The sequence below is a fragment of the Bombyx mori genome, chromosome 19 (assembly GCF_030269925.1).
Source record: "Bombyx mori chromosome 19, ASM3026992v2".
In the NCBI taxonomy this organism is placed as follows: domain Eukaryota; kingdom Metazoa; phylum Arthropoda; class Insecta; order Lepidoptera; family Bombycidae; genus Bombyx; species Bombyx mori.
Window position 1 is genome coordinate 1,804,483 of NC_085125.1, and position 22,469 is coordinate 1,826,951.

The window sequence follows — 22,469 nt, forward strand, 5'->3', positions numbered from 1 at the left end:
CAGGCTCAATCTCTGAGAATTTGCCAACAGCTAGCCCTATCAAGAGCAGTGTTTCGCAGAATCTATTACCGGATCGGAATCCCAACCCACTGAGAAGATCCGGCGGGAAACTCAATGGGTTGTGTCTGTGGGTTAAGTTGTACAACGAACCCTTCGTCGCATTCGACGGGTTCGACGAGGACGGCGACCGGTGCTTGAGGAGCCTAAGAACACCAAGAGTGGATCCAGGGGTTCCGGCAAGACACTCATATATATAATACCTGGTATTTTAGTTTAGTTAATCTAATTATATTAGGAACAGAGGGTAGTACTACGCACAATACAAATTAAAAAAGCACAGGACAAGAACACATTAGAAAATAAAATTAAATAAACTTGCAATTACTCTCTAATTATTTTTATAAGTTAGATTTATATATAATAATTAAAGATAATTTTTAGATGTAGTTCCTTAGGGTGGTAACATTAACAACTCTTTGGTAACAGATGTGCTGGCAGATGTTGACGAGAGAAAACAACTAATGTCCACTTTAAACAGTATAAAAAAATTAAATAATTATTCATAGCAAAATAATATTTTTCAAAATAAGCTCTCAATGGTGACGCTTAGAATTGGTTAGGAATTGGTAGAGCAAGTGTTTACAAGATTTAACCTAAGCCAACAATAAAAACATAAGTTAAAATCCTCTAAAAATTAAGAATATACAGACAATATCCAAAGGTTCGGGTAATATGATAATATATCCAATGAGGTCAGTTCATATTCCGGAAAAGAAAGGCTTTTTCTAATAAGTTACCTTGGACTGAAACGTGGAAGGAATTAATGAAAATACATGTGGCATAATCGGATATTTCTAAACTTAATCAGTTACTAATGCCATAATGTGGGACTGAGGAGAACCTTGTATAGGTTTTGCCATTGACTTCTGCATTCTACATTTATCTACAGGGTGCACATAAGACCTTTTAAATTTAATTTTAGACTTAGACCTTGAGTCTTTGGATGAAAAAATCGGACTGCAGGAGCATTATGAGCTATCTAGCTTTTATTTTAAATGCATGTAGAAAAATCAAATACTAGAAATTATTGTCCTTCGGGGATTTGGGCATTCGCGTGGACTCCTTAATCCAAGCCATTACTTAAACCCCATGTTCATATTATAAGATGAGCATACAGCCCATTTTATAGCGAACAAGGGCCTCTGTTGTTTGTGGACTTCAGCAATACCAGAGGCACCCTTGAGAACTCACTGAGAAAACTTGTGCGAAAGACAATTTTACAGTGTATAGGGAAAACTGTGAAGGAATCGGATTCGACACGGATAGAACAACACAAGTTTTCAAAAATAGTTACTATTCGAATTCAAGTCTTTAATTTTTGTTCAAATTGTCTAATTAAATCATATCATAAACCCATAAAGCATCTATAGCTATTTATACAATTATAAATGTAAAATTTGAAGGAGGAATTGAAATCGAATATTATGGGAAAAAATAACACAAAGCCGTTTTTCTATCACATACATGTGCCAAATACCGAATTCTATTGAAAGCAATTACGGCTTCTGTGCCAAATACGCGCCACTTGATATAATTTGATGCAAATTTATCTCATTTTCTCAATAGAAACTAAAACCGCTATTGTTGTAGCTTTATCATACAGCTTTTCTGCATTACGTTGAGGGAAAGCTCCAAATAAAGTAAAAACACTGAAAATCCAAATTTAAAGCTGGTTTGGAAAGAAAATGTTATTAGTTAATATATTATTTTGGTCAGGAAATTAGGGCCCAAAAAATATTTAATTGCTAATTGCAAGGACTATTTTTGTTTTAAAAAATTAAATGACATGATTCATATTTTATAAAAAAAATCCCTAATCACTGGTACACTCTGATACGCCATTCTGCTTATTTCGGTGGCTAAACAGCGGTTTCGTTTGAAAGGTTTTTATTGCTTTCAATTGGGTAGGGGACAGTGACTACCGCAATTACGTGTCATGGAATATCTCAACTGTCTGGTTTCCGTAGCAGCTAAAAACAATTAGAATTATTGTAATATTAAAATTACAAAATATGTGACTGTATTTGAAATGACGTGGATGGAAGCAAAAAAAGAATAGGAAATGCAAAAAAAAAACCACAAAGATAAGTTGTAGATCAGCAATGAATCCATACATTAAATATGGCTTTTGAATATAAAAAAAACGACTTTTATAGATTCTTATATAACAGTATGATTGCATAGAAGCACTATCGGTCTACAAAATCGATTATTGTTTTAAACTAACTTTCATTAATTTCCAAAAGTGAACTGGGCATCATTATGGTCACTACTGAATTCAACCAGTCTTATGATTCTTATGAATCTGGGGTGACCATGTGCCTGCAGGGTCATGATCGAAAACCTCAGTTCGATAAATTCTATTCCTAATATTAAAAAATTATAATGGTTGGAATGTTTTCGAAGCCATATTTAATGTATAGGATAAGCAAGATGTTCCACGAGACATGCTTTTGACCTGTCGCTGTTGATTGTTTGCTTCACTCGCCTCCATCTGGTCCTGCACTTCGGCTACCAATCCCGATATTGCCGTAACAACTGCGTCCGTAATTAATGCCATTAATATTTAAATTTCATAATAACTGATGGATATTGCAAAATTGATTTTTATACAAGCAGACTCGTCAACAATGATAATTACACTTTTCAGATTAAGGAATCAAATAAATCTGCCATTTTTATTTGGGGTCAAATTTGAAACGAAAATCCTTTGTAATTTAATTGTTGTGCCTGACCGAGACCGTTATGTATTCCAAATTTATGAAGCACAATTTCAATTACCAAAAAATATCCATAATATCTCTGTTCCCCAATTATTCCCACAAAATAGTGGCAATTCATCTTCAACGTTTTAATTTGATTTCCTTAGTTTTATCTTGACCACATTAGCTACAGTTAGCTTCATTTTTATATTTTAATTACGCGGATTTAAGTTTGGATATCAATAAAACCTCTTTAAACTTCAAGCTTATGCGTTATAACTTTTCATAACAAAAAAATGGTAAAACGTATATTCAATCAAAAATAGAAATTATCAAAACAAATAATGAAGGACGCGCACACTAAAATAGAATAGATGCATCAGACGGCATGCTCCAACAGTTGGACCTGGGCCAAGTGTCGGTTAGTTACGACTACATATGTACACTTTAAGGGTTTTATCATTATTTTAAATCTGTTAAGGTTCTATGATTAATTAATTTTTCATATGTACCTAGGTGCGATACATATTTTTTGTTTAGAGTTGAGTATACTCAATTTAGAAGTAGGCCATGTTTTTTAATCATTATTATTACGTAAATACTTCGAATAAAAACACTTTGGATAACCCCTAGTATGTAATGTATTCTCAAAACTAAATCCATATACACAATTTTTACAAAAGTACACGGGTATTTCTTTAGAGGAATATAGTAAAATATAATCAATATAACCTATACAATCTAATTCCAAGCTACGACGTCTTAATTTAGAATCCACATGAAAATGTAATTCATTTGCATTAAATGTGCTTTTATATTCGTTATAATTATTTTCTTGAGATGTATTTATAGATTCACTCTTAATAGGTTGTTAGCGATCACTAGTCACTCTGATCTACCAACTATCTTTGGAAAAAAAAAACACGCAAAGTTAAATATGAACCAACTTCAAAATGAAGGAAACTTTTTAAATTAATTATATATAGTTCATTTATTCTTTCATTGTCATTCTCACTACTATAGCAGTGGATGAATCTATTTCTTTGGTTCACATTTCAATATTTGTACCTCAAATTGTTTTGATATTAAAGAGGATTACGTGCAAATACTAATCGCAACTAAACCAAGAACAGAGAGCAACCGACACCATGCCACAAGCGGCTACGTACATCTATCACTCTATCACGGAACGCAAATGAATGACTTTGAGTGTCATAGCGAACATAATTCCGGGGACTGGAAATTCGAAGGTCATATTTTCAAGGTATATCTAGACGATTTATTATTCATTCCTAAGAATTTTCTTTCCATTTATAAATCAGTGTTGCGAAATAGTAAAAGGCAAACAATGGTAACGGCACCAATTTGGCTCGAATCAACAAGTAAATCTATTTTAGGAAAACTCATATTCAATTATTTATATTAACGTGAAAACAAACTATTTACCATAATGGGATATCACAGTCGAAATAATTCCTATATTACGTTTCTAAATAGTATATAGTCTGTCTATAATCTAACTCTAAGCTAAATTTTTCCCAGTCCCCGTACAGTTCACCACCCACTACAGTCGAATACCGCATCGCGTTGCGCTAGTTGGCCGACAATCCTTTGCATCGTTCTTTCGGTTTCGGCCAAACGTGCACGGAGCGCCTCCAGTTCCACGTCCCCTAATGAATTTACAGATCACTACGTCTATATAAAGACCATTTTTTTCTTATAGTATTGTGATTAGTGAACTGATCAACATCCTCAAAAGTGAACTGATCTCTAATTATGCTTTGCAAAATTTATTACACACCTTGTTTTTGATACATAACCATTTATTGATCCTAACCAAACAGCCAACTTATATTAATGAAATTAAAGAAAGAGTACAAATCTATTCAGACTTAATACTGAGAATTTTTTTGTACCGAGTTTTTTCTTTTGGATTTTTTTCATTTAAATATAATTAATTTGAAATACTTACTTGCGTCCCGTTCCTTTGGTCCTGCATGCGGTAAACGTGCCAATTAAATATTTCTATGTATTTAAATACGAGACCCTATTGAATAGCTAAAAGAATAGAATAATTTTCAAAGAAACTACTGCTCAAACCGTCAACGAGACGAATGAACACTTACCAAGTTTATCGGGAGATGTTCTGGAATCGTCACGGAATACGCGCCGTCTGAAGCAAGGGTCTGGGCGGACTGGCTCATAGGGGGTACCAGCTCGCTTGAATAAGATCTAAAAATATGAGAAAATACGATACTTGAGGAAAATACGTAGCCTGCTAACCAAAAACGCTAATGTCAATTCGGGCTTGCTTATGCTTTATCTTGGGGTGAATATACGATGAACTCGCTTATATTCATCGGCATACCAAAAATGTGGTCTTGAGGTCTTGTGGTCTTGAGACTTTGAGGATAACAGTACACATATCCTGTACAAAATTTATAATTTCCGTAATTAGTTATTGTAGAGCATAGTGTAAGGCTATATGGGCAGGTACCATCAATTGGCTATATCATATAAATGATACATCGCCACATCGATATATATCGATGCATCGCCATAATGTCGATGACGGTATACACGCTGCGAAGTCTATGAGTTACGGTAATGAACACTAGAATCATACATACGTACACTCACACCTATAATGACCTAGTTAAATGATAACACGTAATGATTTCTCAACACTAGCCCGCGACATATGTTCACAACATAACCAAATCTAATCAAAGAAGGAGAGAGGGCCGGGAGATCAGTAATACAGGAGTTTGGCATAGTACAGACTTCAGCTCTTTTAAGGGCTATTAAATAAAGAGAATCATACCTTTAAGAGGGAAATAAGTATTATTGTTATATTTTCAATTCAGCTTTGATGAATAGCCAGATAATATACAGTCATGACTGTCTGTACGATTATTAGTAGCATACAAGCATTCTGTAGTACCAGCCACCTCGAGCTACTATTATTCCCATCATTCCTAGGTCCTCCTCCATCATTCATCATCACTAAACTTAATTTTATTCAGCAGGATGGTTCAACTTTGTCTATTCGCCAACCGCCTTGCCTATGTCCTGCTTATCCCTATGCCTGTTTGAGTGCAATGCTGTTGTTCTATGGGCTGTGAGCCGAAATGTTGCTAGTATGCTATGACCTTACCTTACTTAGAGTGTAGACGAAGAAGACCACAATGCAAACCGTGTATATTGGCATTATAAAGCCCATCGAAGTCTTAGGAGCCGCGACGGGACCTCCCGGTGATCCCAATGGCGGGCGCATCCCTGGTATCGGCGGAGGCTGTGTTGTGAAAAAAGTATTATGTTAGTTATAAGCTTAAAACCAGCTTTAAGTTTTATCTTACTGGCCCTTCCCCTCAGATACACTTGAGGCAAGAACTAATAAACTCTAAGTCGTTGAATCTGGATTGTTTATTATTGGACATGCAATCGAAAAATATTATCTTCCTCTAGGGAGGTAGTTATAAATGAGTTGTTAATAAAACACTTCAATCAATGTATTAGTAATTCAAAACACAAAAGATACACATACAAGTTAGGTATATTAATGTTAAAATGATTAAATCCTTAATTATTGTTTTCGAACTGGCCATTATATGATAAAGTTGATTTTACAAACAATATAACGCCATCTGTTTTGAGCAGATATTTTTGTAATGGCGATATGTTAATATTTCGAATTGGTTGCATTAACATTAATTGAGAAAAGAAAATTAGGTACAAACTCGAGACCTCAGTTTCCTTATTAACAACATTATCTGTTGATGAAACTATTGGATGGTTTCCTAAAAATAATTTTACTGCAAATTCGCATCAACTTTCACGCCACTAATAAAATTAAATCGGTCTTATTACCTAAATACAAATTCACATATCTATTCTTTACTCAAATAATCATACAAGTCATCATATTAAATTACAAATCCTCTCTTGTCAATTTGATCTTAAGCTACACTTCTATTTTTCCTTTATCTTTAACTAAAATTTTCTCTTTAATTGACTACTAATTAAATCAATTAATATGAAGAATTTTCGTCAAAAAAAAACAATATTAGAATCTTTAACTTAATTTATAATTCATAAACTGTGTTTGGTACATCATCGAGTACTATACATAAATCGCGATAAAATTCATTCATATCCCCCCTACCTTAATGGATTTTTCTTTCATCTTCACGTATCAAAACTTTTTGCACAACTATAAATAATATATCAATTTATGCATTCAATAATGAGACCAAAACATGTAGTGTAACGATGGTCCCAAACAAACTGAACGGAATCGGGCAGGGTATGACGGAGCTGTGCAGAGTCGCGGTTTGATCATTTCCTGTGTTTATACGCAGTTTAGACAGACGCACACGACTGTTTCGTTGGAAGAGATATTTTTATCGTGACGTCATTTGATACAGTATCATTTATGCGCAGGTCGGCGTGGCCTAAAGGATAAGACGTCCGGTGCATTCGTATTGAGCGATGCAACGGTGTTCGGATCCCGCAGGCGGGTACCAATTTTTCTAATGAAATACGTGCTCGACAAATGTTCACGATTGACTTCCACGTGGACGAGCTCACAGCCCACCTGGTGTTAAGTGGTTACTAGAGCCCATAGACCTCTACAACGTCTCAAGTATAGTTACAACGGCTGCCCCACCCTTCAAACCGAAACGCATTACTGCTTCACGGCAGAAATAGGCAGGGTGGTGGTACCTACCCGCGCGGACTCTTTAAGTGGTCCTACCACCAGTAATTACGCAAAATATAATTTTTGCGAGTTTAATTTCTCGGCATTCGGCTTATCTCTCCTCTTAACAGTTTGTCTTTCGACAAAGGCCTCTAATGATTTCCATTCGTTTCAAAATATGTACCATTATCAGTTTTTAAAGTTGAAGGGTTTCGGTATTAATACAGTATAATATTATTTAAGATATTAAACATATTAACATTTATAGATATTAACATTTACATCGTGCAACCAAACTGTCCAATGCCATTTTTCTCCCCTGTATCTAATACCTGTTTATAGTTTGCTTCTAGAATTCATATATCTGATGAAAAGAACCATTTGGTCAAAAGGCCAAATGAATAACCTCGAAATGGTATCTCATTCTCGATGGACTGATGGATTTTTAAGGGGTTTGAAATACTTTTTTATTTATTTATTTATACTTATTGTACACAAAAAGAAAATACAATAAAAACAGATTTAAAGAATGTCTAAATACTATGTACAAAGGCGAGCTTAACTCATTCATGAGTTTTCTTCCAGCAAACCATTATCAGAGAGAAATACGATGTATAAGAGGGGAATAGTGTACAATATAAGAGCTATTAAAGCATGATTTTTAAATTAAGCATTAAAAAAAAATCTAATATTAAATGAAAAATACATATAAATACATAAAACAATAACTTAAATACGATTAAAGTGACAGGAAATGTTTCATCATTTGACTTTTAAAAACTTCTAGAGAGGAACTAGCACGAATAGGTTGAGGGAGAGAATTCCATAATCGCACTGCTTGTATTGTGAATACATGTCTAAGTAAAAAATAAAAGATAAAATTAATACTTAACCACGCTGCCTTCATGGTAACCTACAACCGATTTTCATTTTTACTATTTTGTTGCAAACCCCTAAAAATTATATTATCCAGAATCGTCTTTTTTAACTCTCTCTTTGCGTGGTTAACTAAAGGAACATTTCGAGAGGTGAGAAGCTTTTTCGTTTAAGCGACATTTCACTTAAGACGCGACATTTATCTTTGTAATTAAAAGTCACTTTTATTTGGTATAGCGACCCGCCCTCGCTTCGCTTCGGAAACATTAAAACACACATGAAACCAAAAAATAAAATAAAAAAAAGTAGCCTATGTTCATCAGGGACAATGTCGGCTGCTAATGGAAAAAGATTTTTTCAAATCGGTCCAGTAGTTTCGGAGCCTATTCGAAACAAACAAACAAATCTTTCCTCTTTATAATATTATTATAGTATTATAGTATAGATCAACATCAACAATTCGATGTTGTTAATTAATTGATCTTCAATCAAATAGCTGAAGAAGTTTCTTTGCTATGATATTTTTTTCAAATTTTAGACTCGCTCGTTGTAAAATTAATAAAATGTCACTTAAAACAAATAATAGGTTTTCAACGCTCGATATACATATGTACTTCCATCGCATTAATAAATAACACGCAACGAAATTTATATTATTACTAGCGACCCGCCCTCGCTTCGCTTCGGAAACATTAAAACACACATGAAACCAAAAAAATAAAATAAAATTTTTTTTTTTTAAAAAGTAGCCTATGTTCATCAAGGACAATGTCGGCTTCTAATCGAAAAAGAATTTTTGAAATCGGTCCAGTAGTTTCGGAGCCTATTCGAAACAAACAAACAAACAAATCTTTCCTCTTTATAATATTAGTATAGACTAGCGACCCGCCCTCGCTTCGCTTCGGAAACATTAAAACACACATGAAACCAAAAAAATAAAATAAAAAAAAATAAAAAAAAAGTAGCCTATGTTCATCAGGGACAATGTCGGCTTCTAATGGAAAAATAATTTTTCAAATCGGTCCAGTAGTTTCGGAGCCTATTCGAAACAAACAAACAAACAAATCTTTCCTCTTTATAATATTAGTATAGATAACATTTCACAAAAAGTGATAAGTTTATCGACTATTTTACTTTGTTTAATTTTTTTTATTACAAGTTGATTCTTCGAAAACAATTATAATTTGTAATGTACCTATGTTTGTAATCAAATATATGTATATAGACTTTCATAAGTCTCATCTAAGAGCGAGCGGTCGAATGAGTGGGATAACTGTGCGCGCCGTGTCAAAAGTAATCCAGTTTATTATCAATCAGACAGTTTACTTTGGAATGGTATTAGATTTTAAAATATTAATGAATGAAATTGTTTATAGCACAATATTAACGTGAAATTATACGGTAAAATGTGTCCCAATCGCGTTTGGCAAAAACCTTACTATAGTTTTTTTTTATTATTTTACTATATTTTTATTGCTTTGAAATTAATTTGCCCTATTTTCAGTTTGTCACAATACGATTACGGTTTGAATAGTATTTGTATGAGAGTCGATCTTCCAACATAATATCCTTAGTTCTCAAACTACATACATAACATAAATATGTAGCAAATGTGTTACATTTTAAACTTTTTTCGGCCTAAGTTGATAGCTTTTAGAGGCCATTTCAGCGGAACTGTAACAAGTAGCTGAGCTCACGAGGCTCAAACCTGATGACGTTGCTAGCACTAACCCTAACAAAAGCAGTGCTTCGCAGAATCTACCACCGAATCGGAAAAGCAATCCACTGAGAAGATCCAGCGAGAAACTCAGTGGGCTGTGCCTGTGGGTTAATTTACTTGGCGAGCCCTTCGTCGCAAGCGACGGGTTCGACGAGAAGGATGACCGATGCTTGAGGTACCCAAAAGCACCGTTAGTGGATCGGGAGGAGCATTTTAAACGCAAGTAACAGGAAATTATATACTAATTTGATTTATATTTGGCATCAAATTGAGATTTCGTATTCAATAGATTATGTCGGAATCCACGTCTTCTATAAGCTACAGCTATGATTCCATCGGCCTAATTGACGCAAATTAAAACCCCTAATAGTAACTAAGTTCTAAAATTTTGCAGAATTTCTCTAAATTGAAACGGCTGTCTCGAAGAGATCGCTTTTAGTGATAAAACCGTCTATTGTACAAATCTATCTGGTTTTTGACTGCTTTTTGAATGTAAATTGTATTTTGGTGTGCAATAAAGTGTATTCTCTCTCTCTCTCATTCTCTACGTCAAAAGCGCGGTTTGCATCACGGACATGTGTTTGCACTGTGCGACGGACACGCGTTATTTCGGCACGCCGGTTCGTGTCTAGGCCGGCGTAACTGGGACGCGACTTCAATGCCAAAACGTTTGTTTATCTTTACATTTGACATCTGCTGTTGAATATGCATAAATGTTAAATTTACTTTCCTATGTAACTAAGAGAATCAAGTCGGTAATGACAACACTATTCACGTAGAGGGGAAATTCGTTAATTCCCCTCCAAGCAAAAAGAACGAGTAATGTTGGAATGGAATCTCTTATATTATTAGCTTCCTACCGACTCAAAAGCGGCATTTTATTTAAGAGTTTAAACATTTTATTGTCAATGAAAATACAAGTGGCTAGCTTCTGTAAAAATAGCAATTTAGTCAGTTCTCAGTAGTGTTGTACTCTGCCGAGTTTCCGTTCATCCGATTCATTGAATACCCGCATTATCCTTTAAATTGTAGACACGACCTCTCGCTGCGACGTATGAATAAAGAATGCACATTACTGGGTGTTAGTGTCACACATAACGGTAAGTTTGTTCCGTCGTGCACATAGTCTCTAATGAGTACCTTGAGTGCGTTCATTATTAACGTTTACAAAGAATGCAGTAAAAAATTTACTTTTAAGAGTATGCGGTAAAAAAAATCGATACAATTATAAATCTGAACAAATTTGTTTTTGACAGGAAGCGATGCAAAATAGAATTTAAACTTGACCTTGACCTTTTAATGAAGGATTACTGGTGTCCCGGGGGATCCAAGAGGGGATGGGATTTGCTAACAGCTGCCCGCGCGCTTTCAAAGGAGATCTATCAACTCAAGGGCAACTGCTTCGCGATCGAATCTATTACCGGATCGGAATCACGATCCGCTGAGAAGATCCGGCGAGAAAATCAGCGGGCTGATGTTTGAGTTAGGTTGCACGTCGAATATGGTTGAGAGACCGCTTGTCGTCAGTAGTGCTAATGGTACGGCCATAGAACTAGCTGACGCTGAAGTCGTCGCTGAAGTTAAAACATCCTCTGAAAAATCACATGCCAAAGAGCTTTGCAAACGTCAATGAGGGAATTTAGAGCCTGATGGTCAATGAATTCAGAACACGTGGCATATCATGTCAAACACTTCAAAAAATTTTTCATTGCCCTTGTAGGCAGACGAGCATACGGCCACCTGATGGAGAGTGGTTACCGTCGTCCTTGGACTTCAGCAATGCCAGGGGCAGAGCCAAGCCGCTGCCTACCGCAAATGCAGCATACATATAACTACCGACAGACTTCCCGAATGAAAATAATTATCAAAAATATATTCTTTTTGTTAAAGTTAGAGACGATACGAAAATCAAACATTTTTATTTCGACTATGAACGGCAGCTTTAGCTTGGGTGTGGAAAAAAATGTATAATGTACCACCGACCACGTGCCGCGGCGTGCCACCCGAAAATAATGTGTATGACATCATTGCGGCAACATTCTGCTGTACAAACACGCGCGAGTTACAAGCTAAGAGCGGGCTTGCGAACGCTTCAACTAGTCCAAGTATTCACACATTCATATGCGCCTAAAAGGTACCTCAAGCACCGATCATCGATCTCGTTGAAACCGTCGCTTGCGACGAAGGGCTCGACGAGTAAATTAACCCTCAGACACAGCCCACTGAGTTTCTCGCCTCATCTTCTCAGTGGGTCGCGTTTCCGATCCGGTGGTAGATTCTGCGAAGCACGGCTCTTGCTAGGGTTCGTGTTAGCAACGTCGTCAGGTTTGAGCCCCGTGAGCTCACCTACTAGTTAAGGTTACGCTGATATAGCCTCTCAAGGCTATCAGCTTAGGTAGGAAAAAAAATCAATTTTAATTCGCTTCGAGGTGCTTAAATAATCTGGATTAGTGAAGCGTTATTGAAATGAACGGACCACCTGGAGTTAAGTGGTTACCGGATCACATAGACATCTGCAGCGTGAATGCCGACACCCGCCTCAAGACATGAGTTTTAACGTCTCAGTTTTTACAGTACAATGGCTGCCCCGCCCTTCAAACCGAAACGCATTATTGCTTCACGGCAGAAATAGGCAGCGTGGCGGTACCTACCCGTGCGGACTCACCAAACGTACAGACAGACAGACTAGTAATTATGACTTCAACCCAGATTACAAACTGTTATCATTGGGTCCGTTAATTTCCAGTCTCTGTCGGCAACTCCAGAGGAACAGCCCAGAAGCTATGTTAGAAATTTATAGAAATTATTTTCTAATTAGAAAAATACACCTGTTTTCTAGTTTTCGTTATTTTACAACAATTTCGGAATTAGGAAATTTTATTTTCGGAAACTTGGGAACAATTTTATTTTATTTTATTTAGTTTAATGAAAATAAAAGTAACAGCAGTATGTTATTGAAAATAGAGACTAAATTAGATTAAAACATAAATCTTTGTGCGCAAGGACATGCGCCAGTTCAATTTTATTTGTTGATTACTTTTTCACAATCTAATTAGCTCCAAGCTTAACTACACGGGGAGAAAAAGATTCATTTTGTAAAGCATGTAAACATAAATTATTAAACATAAATTGTTTTTTCGTCTGTTTGTTCTTTTTTCGTCTAATTATTCAATTCTTATGCCTTGTACCAAACGTTAAAACATCGTCCGCTGCGTCCGAATTCCAAATATTAGACCGGAGTAGGACATAAGTCATAACGCACTTAATTTACTTGTTCATTTGCTTAATTAGCTTTATATACCATATTATGATATAAAGATAGGGAGGTAGATAGAAATAAATAGAATAAAAAATATATCTCTGTTATGAAATAGATGTTTTTGCCCTGCTGATTTCTGCCGTGAAGCAGTAATGCGTTTCGGTTTGAAGGTTGGGGCAGCCGTTGTACCTATACTGAGACCTTAGAACTCTTATCTCAAGGTGGGTGGCGGCATTTACGTTGTAGATATCTATGGGCTCCGATAACCACTTAAAACCAGGTGGACCGTGAGCTCGTCCACTAATCTAAGCAATAAAAAAAATAAAAACAAAAACCTATTCCCTGGTAGCTGAAATACTAACACTACTAGCCCTAGCAAGAGTAGTGCTTCGCAGAATCTACCACCGGCGAGAAACTCAGTGGGTGAGTTTTTTCTAATTGTCTTACAGCGTACAGGAAAAATCTGGCGTGGACCATTTTCCAACTATAAACATAACCTAATCATAATTAATCATGCTCAAATGCAGTCAAGTGCTATTTCGATATTTTTTTGAATAGGTGTTAGATAGATATTAAAACTTTTGTTACTTTGTGAAAATTATTCTCGATTTCTTAAAATTATTCATTGTATTTTTATTCAATTATTCTAACTTTTTTAATTTCAAGATGTTATCAAATATTGCGCCGTTGATTGTACCTATGATTGAGGTGACATCTGTCATGTAATTCTTGTTAATTTGTCAATATAAGTCATTTTGATGATCACTTTGTTGGTGCAATTAAATAAACTAGAGGTCCCGCAGCAGTCGAAATTCGACTATAATTAATTGGAATTGTAGGTTCGTACACTATTATGATTGTATTTTATACTTCTATAATTACAAATTTCGCCAAGACTACACTATAAAAAATATTAACAAAAACAAACAATATTGAATCTATTCTCAATTTGACAACAGACGTCAAGAACAAAAGTTTGACAATAAATAGTATGCATGCGTGTGTGCGTCAAATACATGGTATGTAGTGTGTGTAATGTTTTCTTTATCGATTTAATGTATCTTTTATGCATTATTTAAAAAAAATATTAGCATTGTGCACTTCTTCTCTATATTCTCTATAACTGTGGAAAATTTCATACTCCTCCGTCCGCGCAATTTTCGTAAAAAGGCATACAAAGTTTTTGCTTCACGTATTAATATATAGATAAATAAATGTCCCTAAAACAACAGTCGGTACCGATTTGATTGAACTTTTTAGCTAAAAACCTTGTCTTTAAGCTATTACAAATAAAGCAGCAAAGATCGCGTCACACCTAGTATTTCATAATTACGAATGTCATATTGCAATTGTGAATCTACATCTGATGCTATTTTTGTAGAGACTATACGAACAGGTACATGGTCGGTCCCTAATACGGTACAAACGTATTAGGAACTGTGTGCTTAGTGCGAGTTTTTTAACTTCTCGATCACGTAAAAGTTAACTCAAATTTGTAGGGAGTTGGAACAGCGCCCCATGCGGTAAACGAAGGAAGGTCTAATTTAAGTGACCGCCATCTTGTCTCAATCTGTCGGGACCAAAACGGTAGCGCTTTAAGAACAAGATCCTGAAACCAATGATTAGAAACGATTTAGGGTCTCTTTTTCTGTTGGAGTCAAAGTCTGTTTAAATATCGAATCAAAATATAGTGCTCCTGTCCCTTTTGATTGATGATTTTAACCTATTAATCGATCAGCATCTAGTACAAAAGAGATTAGTGGATTATATACATTTAATTTACTTGTATACGTTAGTCCTAATTTTTCTGCTACTGCTCCTGAGAATATGTGATAATTATATTTGTAAAACAATGTGTTTTTGGCTCGAGGCAATTGAATCTATTAGGCAGTGTTACCATGAATAAAAATTTATTACGGCCCTGGGTACTATTAATTTAGCAGTACTCTATACGACAGCTGGTATCGATATTATACAGCCATATGAAATCAAACAGAAGCCAGAAAGCAGCTCACCGGAGAACTTCCAAACAGACTGACCTTGATATCCGGTTCAAAGTACACAGATAGCGGTGACCGTACCCTTGCGTGCGGAGGCATCGTGATGGTCCGTGATGGAGCGGCGGTGCCCGGTGGGATCGCTCGACCACGCTCGCGGAGAGCCGGATGAGGACCTGCCCCGCGGATCAGAGGTCGCTCTTGTTTTATTGCTGTAGAAAAAAATGGGGTATAGGATTGTTAATCAAACCTCTAAATAATCCACCAATGACAGTTTATAGACAAAGTGTCAACCGTTTTAAGATTTAAAAAAATGATACTGACAAGATTATGACGTAACTATGAATTTGGAAGGCTTTATAGGGACAGGTAGACCTAAGAAAAAATGGATGGATTGCGTGAAAGACGATATGTGTAAGAAAGGAGTGAGTGAGGCAATGGTATATGATACAGGTGACTGGGAGAAGGGCGGGAGGATGATGATAATATTGACAAGATTGAAGATTTAATTTCGCTTAATATCGAAAAATGTTGTGTGGGCACTGGGTAAGCCACCAACAAGATGAACCGATAACTTGGAGCTGGTTGTGGAAATCCGAAGGATGCGGGCTGGACTGTTTGTGTTATCTCAAGAGACAAGAAAGGTCCTGACCACAGCGGCTGACATCAGATTCAGACGTTTACTCCGGTAACCACTAGCATCAAATAAACAGTGTATTCGTCTACCCAGCCTGCCCTTGAATTTCAACACTCGATTTCGACACTTCTTGAAAATTTAAACAGAAAACTCTAATGTAAAATATCGTGCATTCATTAGTCACTATTCGCTGTATTTACATAAGGCAGCTTTTGTCCGATTTGCCGTTGAACATTCAAAATAGAAGCACGTGTTAATTTGGTTAAAGCAAAATTTCATTATGTGAACCTAGCTTGGTTTAATAATATTCAACACTCAACATGCGATTATTTTAAGATTTGTTAATCTATTATTGAAGTGGTGGTACCTATCATTTTTCGAACAATCAGACCTACTTCACGCTAAGCTATGCACTGAATTGCACTGCGTACCTAAGCATCTAAACTTGTTTTAGCTCGTTGACAGATCCAGTTTTTTTTTAATTGCTATTTCAAGCAGACCAGCATACGTACTAACTGATGATTAGTCAAAGTAGCCCATGAAGATTAGCAATGCAAGTTTCCTCTGTGACTGCTGGTATATTTTCCCTCACACGTCCTCTTCGTAAGCCGCCATAATATCTTATGATCTCAATCTTATGGTAATTTTTTTATTCAGTGTTCTTAATGTGCTGTTGACAGCGAGTCGCGCGGTACCGCTGCTTCCACTAACTTAGGTATCTGATCTCTAGGGGGATGTGAATGTGACGGTAGGTAGCAGTTACTACTATCCTCCGCTTCCTATTACCTCCGTAATAGTCACAATCTTCAGCACTGAGGAACACGACGCAAGGAGGGTGACCCGGAGGCCCAGAGGAGAAGGAGGGAGCACTAGCTAGGCCAGGAGGAAGGGGATTTGCTAACAGCCCCCCGAGCGCCTCTGGAGGAGACCTAACAACTCAAGGGCAGCTGCTTCGTGAATGCATACTACCGGATGTAGAATTTTACTCAGCGTAACAAGCTTTATGCCTGTAACACTCGTACAACTGAAACTACGCGTCTAAGTCATAACTTTTTCTTTTTCACGCTATGCCGTTAGCATAGCAACGACAGATAGACGCTTACGTCAAATTTATTCCGGAATTTCAATAACTCTTCAACTATCGACTCAAAGTGGACAAAGAAATGGAATTAATCGATTTGAAACACTTTCGGGGTTTGCTTTGGGGATTTATTTGTCATTCGCTTTGACATTTCGAAGCGCACGATTAAACCGTAAAATTTGTTATTGCCACGCTTCTGTTAACACTCTTTCTTGGCTGACGGTTCGAGTGGAAATTTTTGGTAGATTTTCAATATACTTCTCTATGACTTGCCAAATTTTGGGCACAGAACAAAATTTGTACGCTTTTTATTTGTTTCTAAATGCTCTTTATAATCTTCATGATAACCTCTGTTAATTAAAACGTTTGAAAAGTCAAATTTCATAAATTTCAGGGAAAACTGTCGATAAACACAGCGGCATTAGGGAGAATTGTTTCCAAGGCGTCTGGTTCTGTGGCGAAAAGAGGATGGACTCATCTCGAGCAAGCAATAGCCTGGAAAATACGGAACGAGACAGAGGACCGGTCTATCCGTGAATAAAAATCCGTATTAAGCGGTAGGCAGCGGCTTGGCTCTGCCCCTGGCATTGCTAGAGTCCGTAGGCGACTGTAACCACTCACTATCAGGTAGGCCGTATAGTATTCTGCCTGCAAGGGCAATCAAAAATAAAAAAAGTCTTCCTACCTATGCTGATAGCCTTGAGAGGCTATATCAGCGTTACTGAAGTGTGCTGTCGCAGAACCGACCTGTGGAACCGTTAAGTACCTATGCATTTCATTGAAAAAATTTGTACCTGCCGGCGGGATTCGAACACCGATGCATCGCTACATACGAATGCACCGGACGTCTTATCCTTTAGGCCACAACGACTTCAAATTATTATTTATACATTATTATATACACGGCTTAACTAACGATAATCGATTTCCCTATGTTATTTTCGACTTAGAAGACATAAATTACGACACTCACTTCGCAATGCTAACCATGTACCAAATTCACAATGCTTAATTATTTACCTGAGCGCTTTGTAGGTTCGTAGTTTGTAAAACCATTATGAATTCTTCATACGCTCCAACAATTACAAAATGTAGAATACGAAACGAAGATGCAACGTACCTACTGTATGTTTAGTTGCATACAAACCTCAATAGTGCGGTTGCATCCTTCAAATACCTGAATACAAACCCGTAAAGTTATGCTAAATACACTGCCCACATAACCCGCCTTACGCTCTACTTAGGGTCGCCAACGGAGCAAAGTGATCGTTCGTTGTCTTAATATTGAAAAGTATACTTTTTTTTTATTGCCCTGTAGGCAGACGATCATACGGTCCGCCTGATGGTGAGTGGTTACCGTCGCCCATTGACGTCAGCAATGTCAGGGGCAGTACTAAGCCGCTGCGTACCGCAAATTCTATAATGTTTTAAAACAATTGTATAGTTTTTTATGTTATGTTTATCTTTAAGAGTCAAAATTAAATATTAACGATTTGATCAATTTTTTTTGTTTGCAATCCCTAATGTTCAGTTTTCGAAACAACTATTGTCATAGAATGAAAGCTTGTTTATTGAACTATGACGTCACAACGGATCGAAGAACACCGATTTTGTGTTTAATGTTTAATTGAAAAATTAACAATACGATTTTATGAGAGAGAGATTATTAAACAACAACAAAAACGCGTTTTGTGATGATGATTATATTCTTTCAGGATGACTGCAGAATAGTATAAAATAGTTTTAAAAAAAACTTGGTCAAATAGGTACTATTAGTTGGGCTAATACCTGACCTAATAACCTAGTAAGACCTCGGCTCATCGACAACAAATGGTCCAAGTTGTTTTATTATAATCAGCCAACCTAGACGTGTTTTTGTTGCAGGCTAACACCGGCTCCACACGTTGGCCCCAACGTTGCTACCAATGCTACCAAAGTTGAGCGGTTAAATTCGTGGAGTGTCCACACGTTGGCTGTTAAACTAGTTCCTCTCCGCCATACCGGTCACTCACATTCGCACGAATACGCAAATCCACAAGTGTAGGACGACATTTGCAAATGATTATGCAAAGTTTTCTTCAATCTTCTATTGACGAATTAAAAAAGAAGACAAATTCGTGAGACATTCGTAAACAAGTGTAGCAGGAAGCGCAAACGGGTTCGCAAATTGAATACCGAACCCATATGCACAGCCGTAGCCGCTAAGTTTGCGAATGAATGTCTGACGGCCCTTCACACATGTACATTGTACGAATGTTCGCGCGCATGTGAGTGGCCGGCATCAGAGCCAACGTGAAGATGTGCTATACCGAAATTGAAATTGCTCTAAGCGCTTTCACAGTTTTACTGATATGTATAGATTGCACTAGCTACTCATACGATTTCCTGCATATTCCTTAGTATAGTCCATATAGAATATGTCTATGGATATGTCTAAAGTCTATGGATTTAATTTATTTGTAGTTTTTGTATATTCCAGAAACGCACACCAGTATGGAAAATATCAGTTTTTTTATAAAATACGTAATTTGAGAACTTATATCTCAAGGTGGGTGGCGCATTTACATTGTGGATGTCTATGGGCTCCAGTAACCACTTAACACCAAGTGGGCTGTGAGCTCGTCCACCTATCTAAGCAATAAAAAAAAAGATTTGGGTTATACCTGAGAATTTTTATTTTTTATTTTGTATCCCTAATAGCTCTACCATGAGGTGTTTCAGGATTATCCATTCTTTCTGGGACACCCTGTATATATTCAAAAGTATATTCAAAAGACAATAATACCAACATTTAATACCACACCGGCCCTAATTACACATGGGCGTACGCGAGAACTAGGCACTTCCTAATTTAGCGTAACTGCAGGGCGATTACTATGATTCACGTACATTGAGAGGCGTCAGTGAGTTTCATCATTGTTTAACCGATTGTGAGTCAAATCTATGCATATAAATAAAATTGGAGTGTCTGTTTGTAATATTGAAATAACCGCTTTTTACTACATGCATATGAATATATATACGGTACATACACCAAAATAACATTTTTTACAATTTTTGTCTGTCTGTTTGTGCCGGCTAATCTCTGGAACGGCTGGACCGATTTTGACGGGACTTTCACTGACAGGAAGCTGATGATATAAGGAGTAACTTGGCTACTTTTTTAGACTAGGTTCGCCCCGCAGCGTCACCTGCGGTACGACAATAGCCGCGGGTAACATCGCGGGACTCAACTATCAATAATAAAATTTAATGTTTCCGAAGCGAAGCGAGGGCGGGTCGCTAGTACCAAATAAAACGGACCTTTAATTACAAAGATTAAATGTAGCTTAAACCAAGTAGCCTTCATCCCTCACTGGTGGTAGGACCTCTTGTGAGTCCGCACGGGTAGGTACCACCGCCCTGTACCACGGAAGTACGTACATACAATAGTATGTACGTACTTCCGTGCAACGTAAAATGTGTCCACGTCTTATCAAAATATAGCATATTTTTCTATGCTACATTAAATAATCCATACAATCGCCAAACTATTATAGTTACAATTTCTATTTATTGTTTACGTTCGCCAAGCTGTTGACAGTATATGGTTACCGGAAATCATGTCGAAATCCCCGTTGTATTGCATTAACATTATTAACGAAAAAAATTGTTGAATACGTAACCTCAAATAAAAAAATTATAAAAAAATCGGGTTTAATTACATACATGATATTCCTTCATCGTTAAAAACGTTTGTAGCAAATACTTAATATACAAAATGATAAGAATGATTTGATTGAAATTACCAGGAAGTTGAAGGCAACAGATCTAGAGGCCGCAGCCATACTCTTTGGTCCGATCAGATCCGCACCGCTTTGGACAGTACAGTGTACAGTGCGCTGCATGACGCCGTGGACAGGGGAAAGTGGAAAAAGATCCTAAGATTGAAGCTCATGGGTGATGGTGGTCACGACCCTCAGACATGAGGAACACGACTCGAGGAGGAGGACCCAGGTATCACCATTTTAATATCATGCCCGGTTCTACCGCTAAGTATACATCCTTTCCGGTTTGAAGGGCGTAACTCACGACCTCACCACTCAAGGTGAATGGCAGCGTTCGTATAGTGCTGTCTACGGGCTTCCATAGACGGTAAAGTTGAGCGTGAACAACTCTTATTCTTTGTCGTATCACTTGTCAAAGCGGTCGTGGTCGTCGTCACTCATTGCTGTGGGCAGATGTTATGTGCCACTTCTCCCGGGTTGTGGTCAGCTTGGTACATTCATGTAAATAGCCGCCAATTACCGACTAGACTTGGTTGGTTCATCACATGGGCAACCATTCACGGGATCTGGTACCTCCTACTCTGCCCTGACCGACAAGGCGCTCTATGGAGTGATTTCAACGAAGAGAGACATGTCCAAATAGATGCATCGATTTGACCTATTGAACAAATCGTTACAAATTGGTCCGTTAATTAGCCTCGCATATCGTACACGACAAGGCCTCGCCAGATATCTCGTCAACTCCGTCGCTCTTTGCAGCATGTGCTAATACGTTAGGCAATGTACCGCACATGTTCAAATTGAGCACATGTTACTTTATAATACTTCTGTGCGATATAGGAATTCGTGGGATTACGTAAGGCTGACTGACGGAAATTTATGTGAATTTTTAACGGTCCAAACTTTAGGAATCGTTGGCGTGATTATACCATGCGTTGCTGTGCGATAAGAAACCCGATTTATTAACCTATCATTTCAATTGAAGTTGTGACGACAAGTATTTTATATTCTCTCTCCGGGATCTGAAAAACAATAAATTTTATCCAAAACAATAAATTTTATCCGTCACTTTTATCCATTGGCTGACTTTTTTGCGCCGAAGGTCGTGGATTCGATTTCCCACATCAAGCAAACATTATGTTACAGGTTTGTTTGTTCATTTTCTGGGTGTTTATTATATAAATATGTATCTATTTAAACGTATAGAAGTATTTTTGTCCATCTCTGGTACCCATAATAACTCAAGGAATCGTAAATTGGGGTGGAATAATCGTGCGTTATTTGTTACCAGTTATTTGGTTCTGTGGCTTTGTAAAAAATATTCTCATGTTGAAAATTCATATTTGTACGCCTTGAAATTGCTTTGTTTTCTCGTAACATCCGTTTCGCCTATAAATTGACCCACCGGAACGACCTCAAGTGACAATACGTTAAGAACTTTTGTTCGCGCCTCGTCGCGGGGCTAGAAACAAGTCTTACTTGAATATACGCCTTCGTACATGTGAAAGCTAACATCTTTATTTAAACAAGCCAGAGTGCGAAATAACAAGGCATGCGACAATTTACATATACTTGTAGAAAACACGACCTTAGAAATTTTTTTTTTTTTTAGATATCAGTTTTAACTTTTGTAAATGGGCAGCCAATTTTAATAACATAACACAAAACGGA

The 22,469-nt window shown here is 36.9% G+C and overlaps 1 protein-coding gene across 13 annotated transcripts in view; it reads right to left on the reverse strand.

Annotated features, from left to right (window-relative positions):
- Positions 1–22,469, reverse strand: part of LOC119629948 (resistance to inhibitors of cholinesterase protein 3) — a 35,925-nt gene that overhangs the window by 9,918 nt on the left and 3,538 nt on the right. For 3 of the 13 annotated variants that reach the window (XM_038017488.2, XM_062673874.1, XM_038017481.2), the window contains 5 exons: positions 15,356–15,525; positions 5,920–6,057; positions 4,889–4,994; positions 4,735–4,755; positions 4,341–4,432 (listed from right to left, as the gene is read on the reverse strand). In XM_038017488.2, the coding sequence (XP_037873416.1) occupies positions 4,341–4,432; positions 4,735–4,755; positions 4,889–4,994; positions 5,920–6,057; positions 15,356–15,525 (527 nt within the window). Of the gene's footprint in view, positions 1–2,518; positions 2,599–4,340; positions 4,433–4,734; positions 4,756–4,888; positions 4,995–5,919; positions 6,058–15,355; positions 15,526–22,469 lie in introns of all 13 variants that reach the window. The other 10 variants (XM_062673877.1, XM_062673876.1, XM_038017484.2 and 7 more) reach the window with 6 other exon arrangements.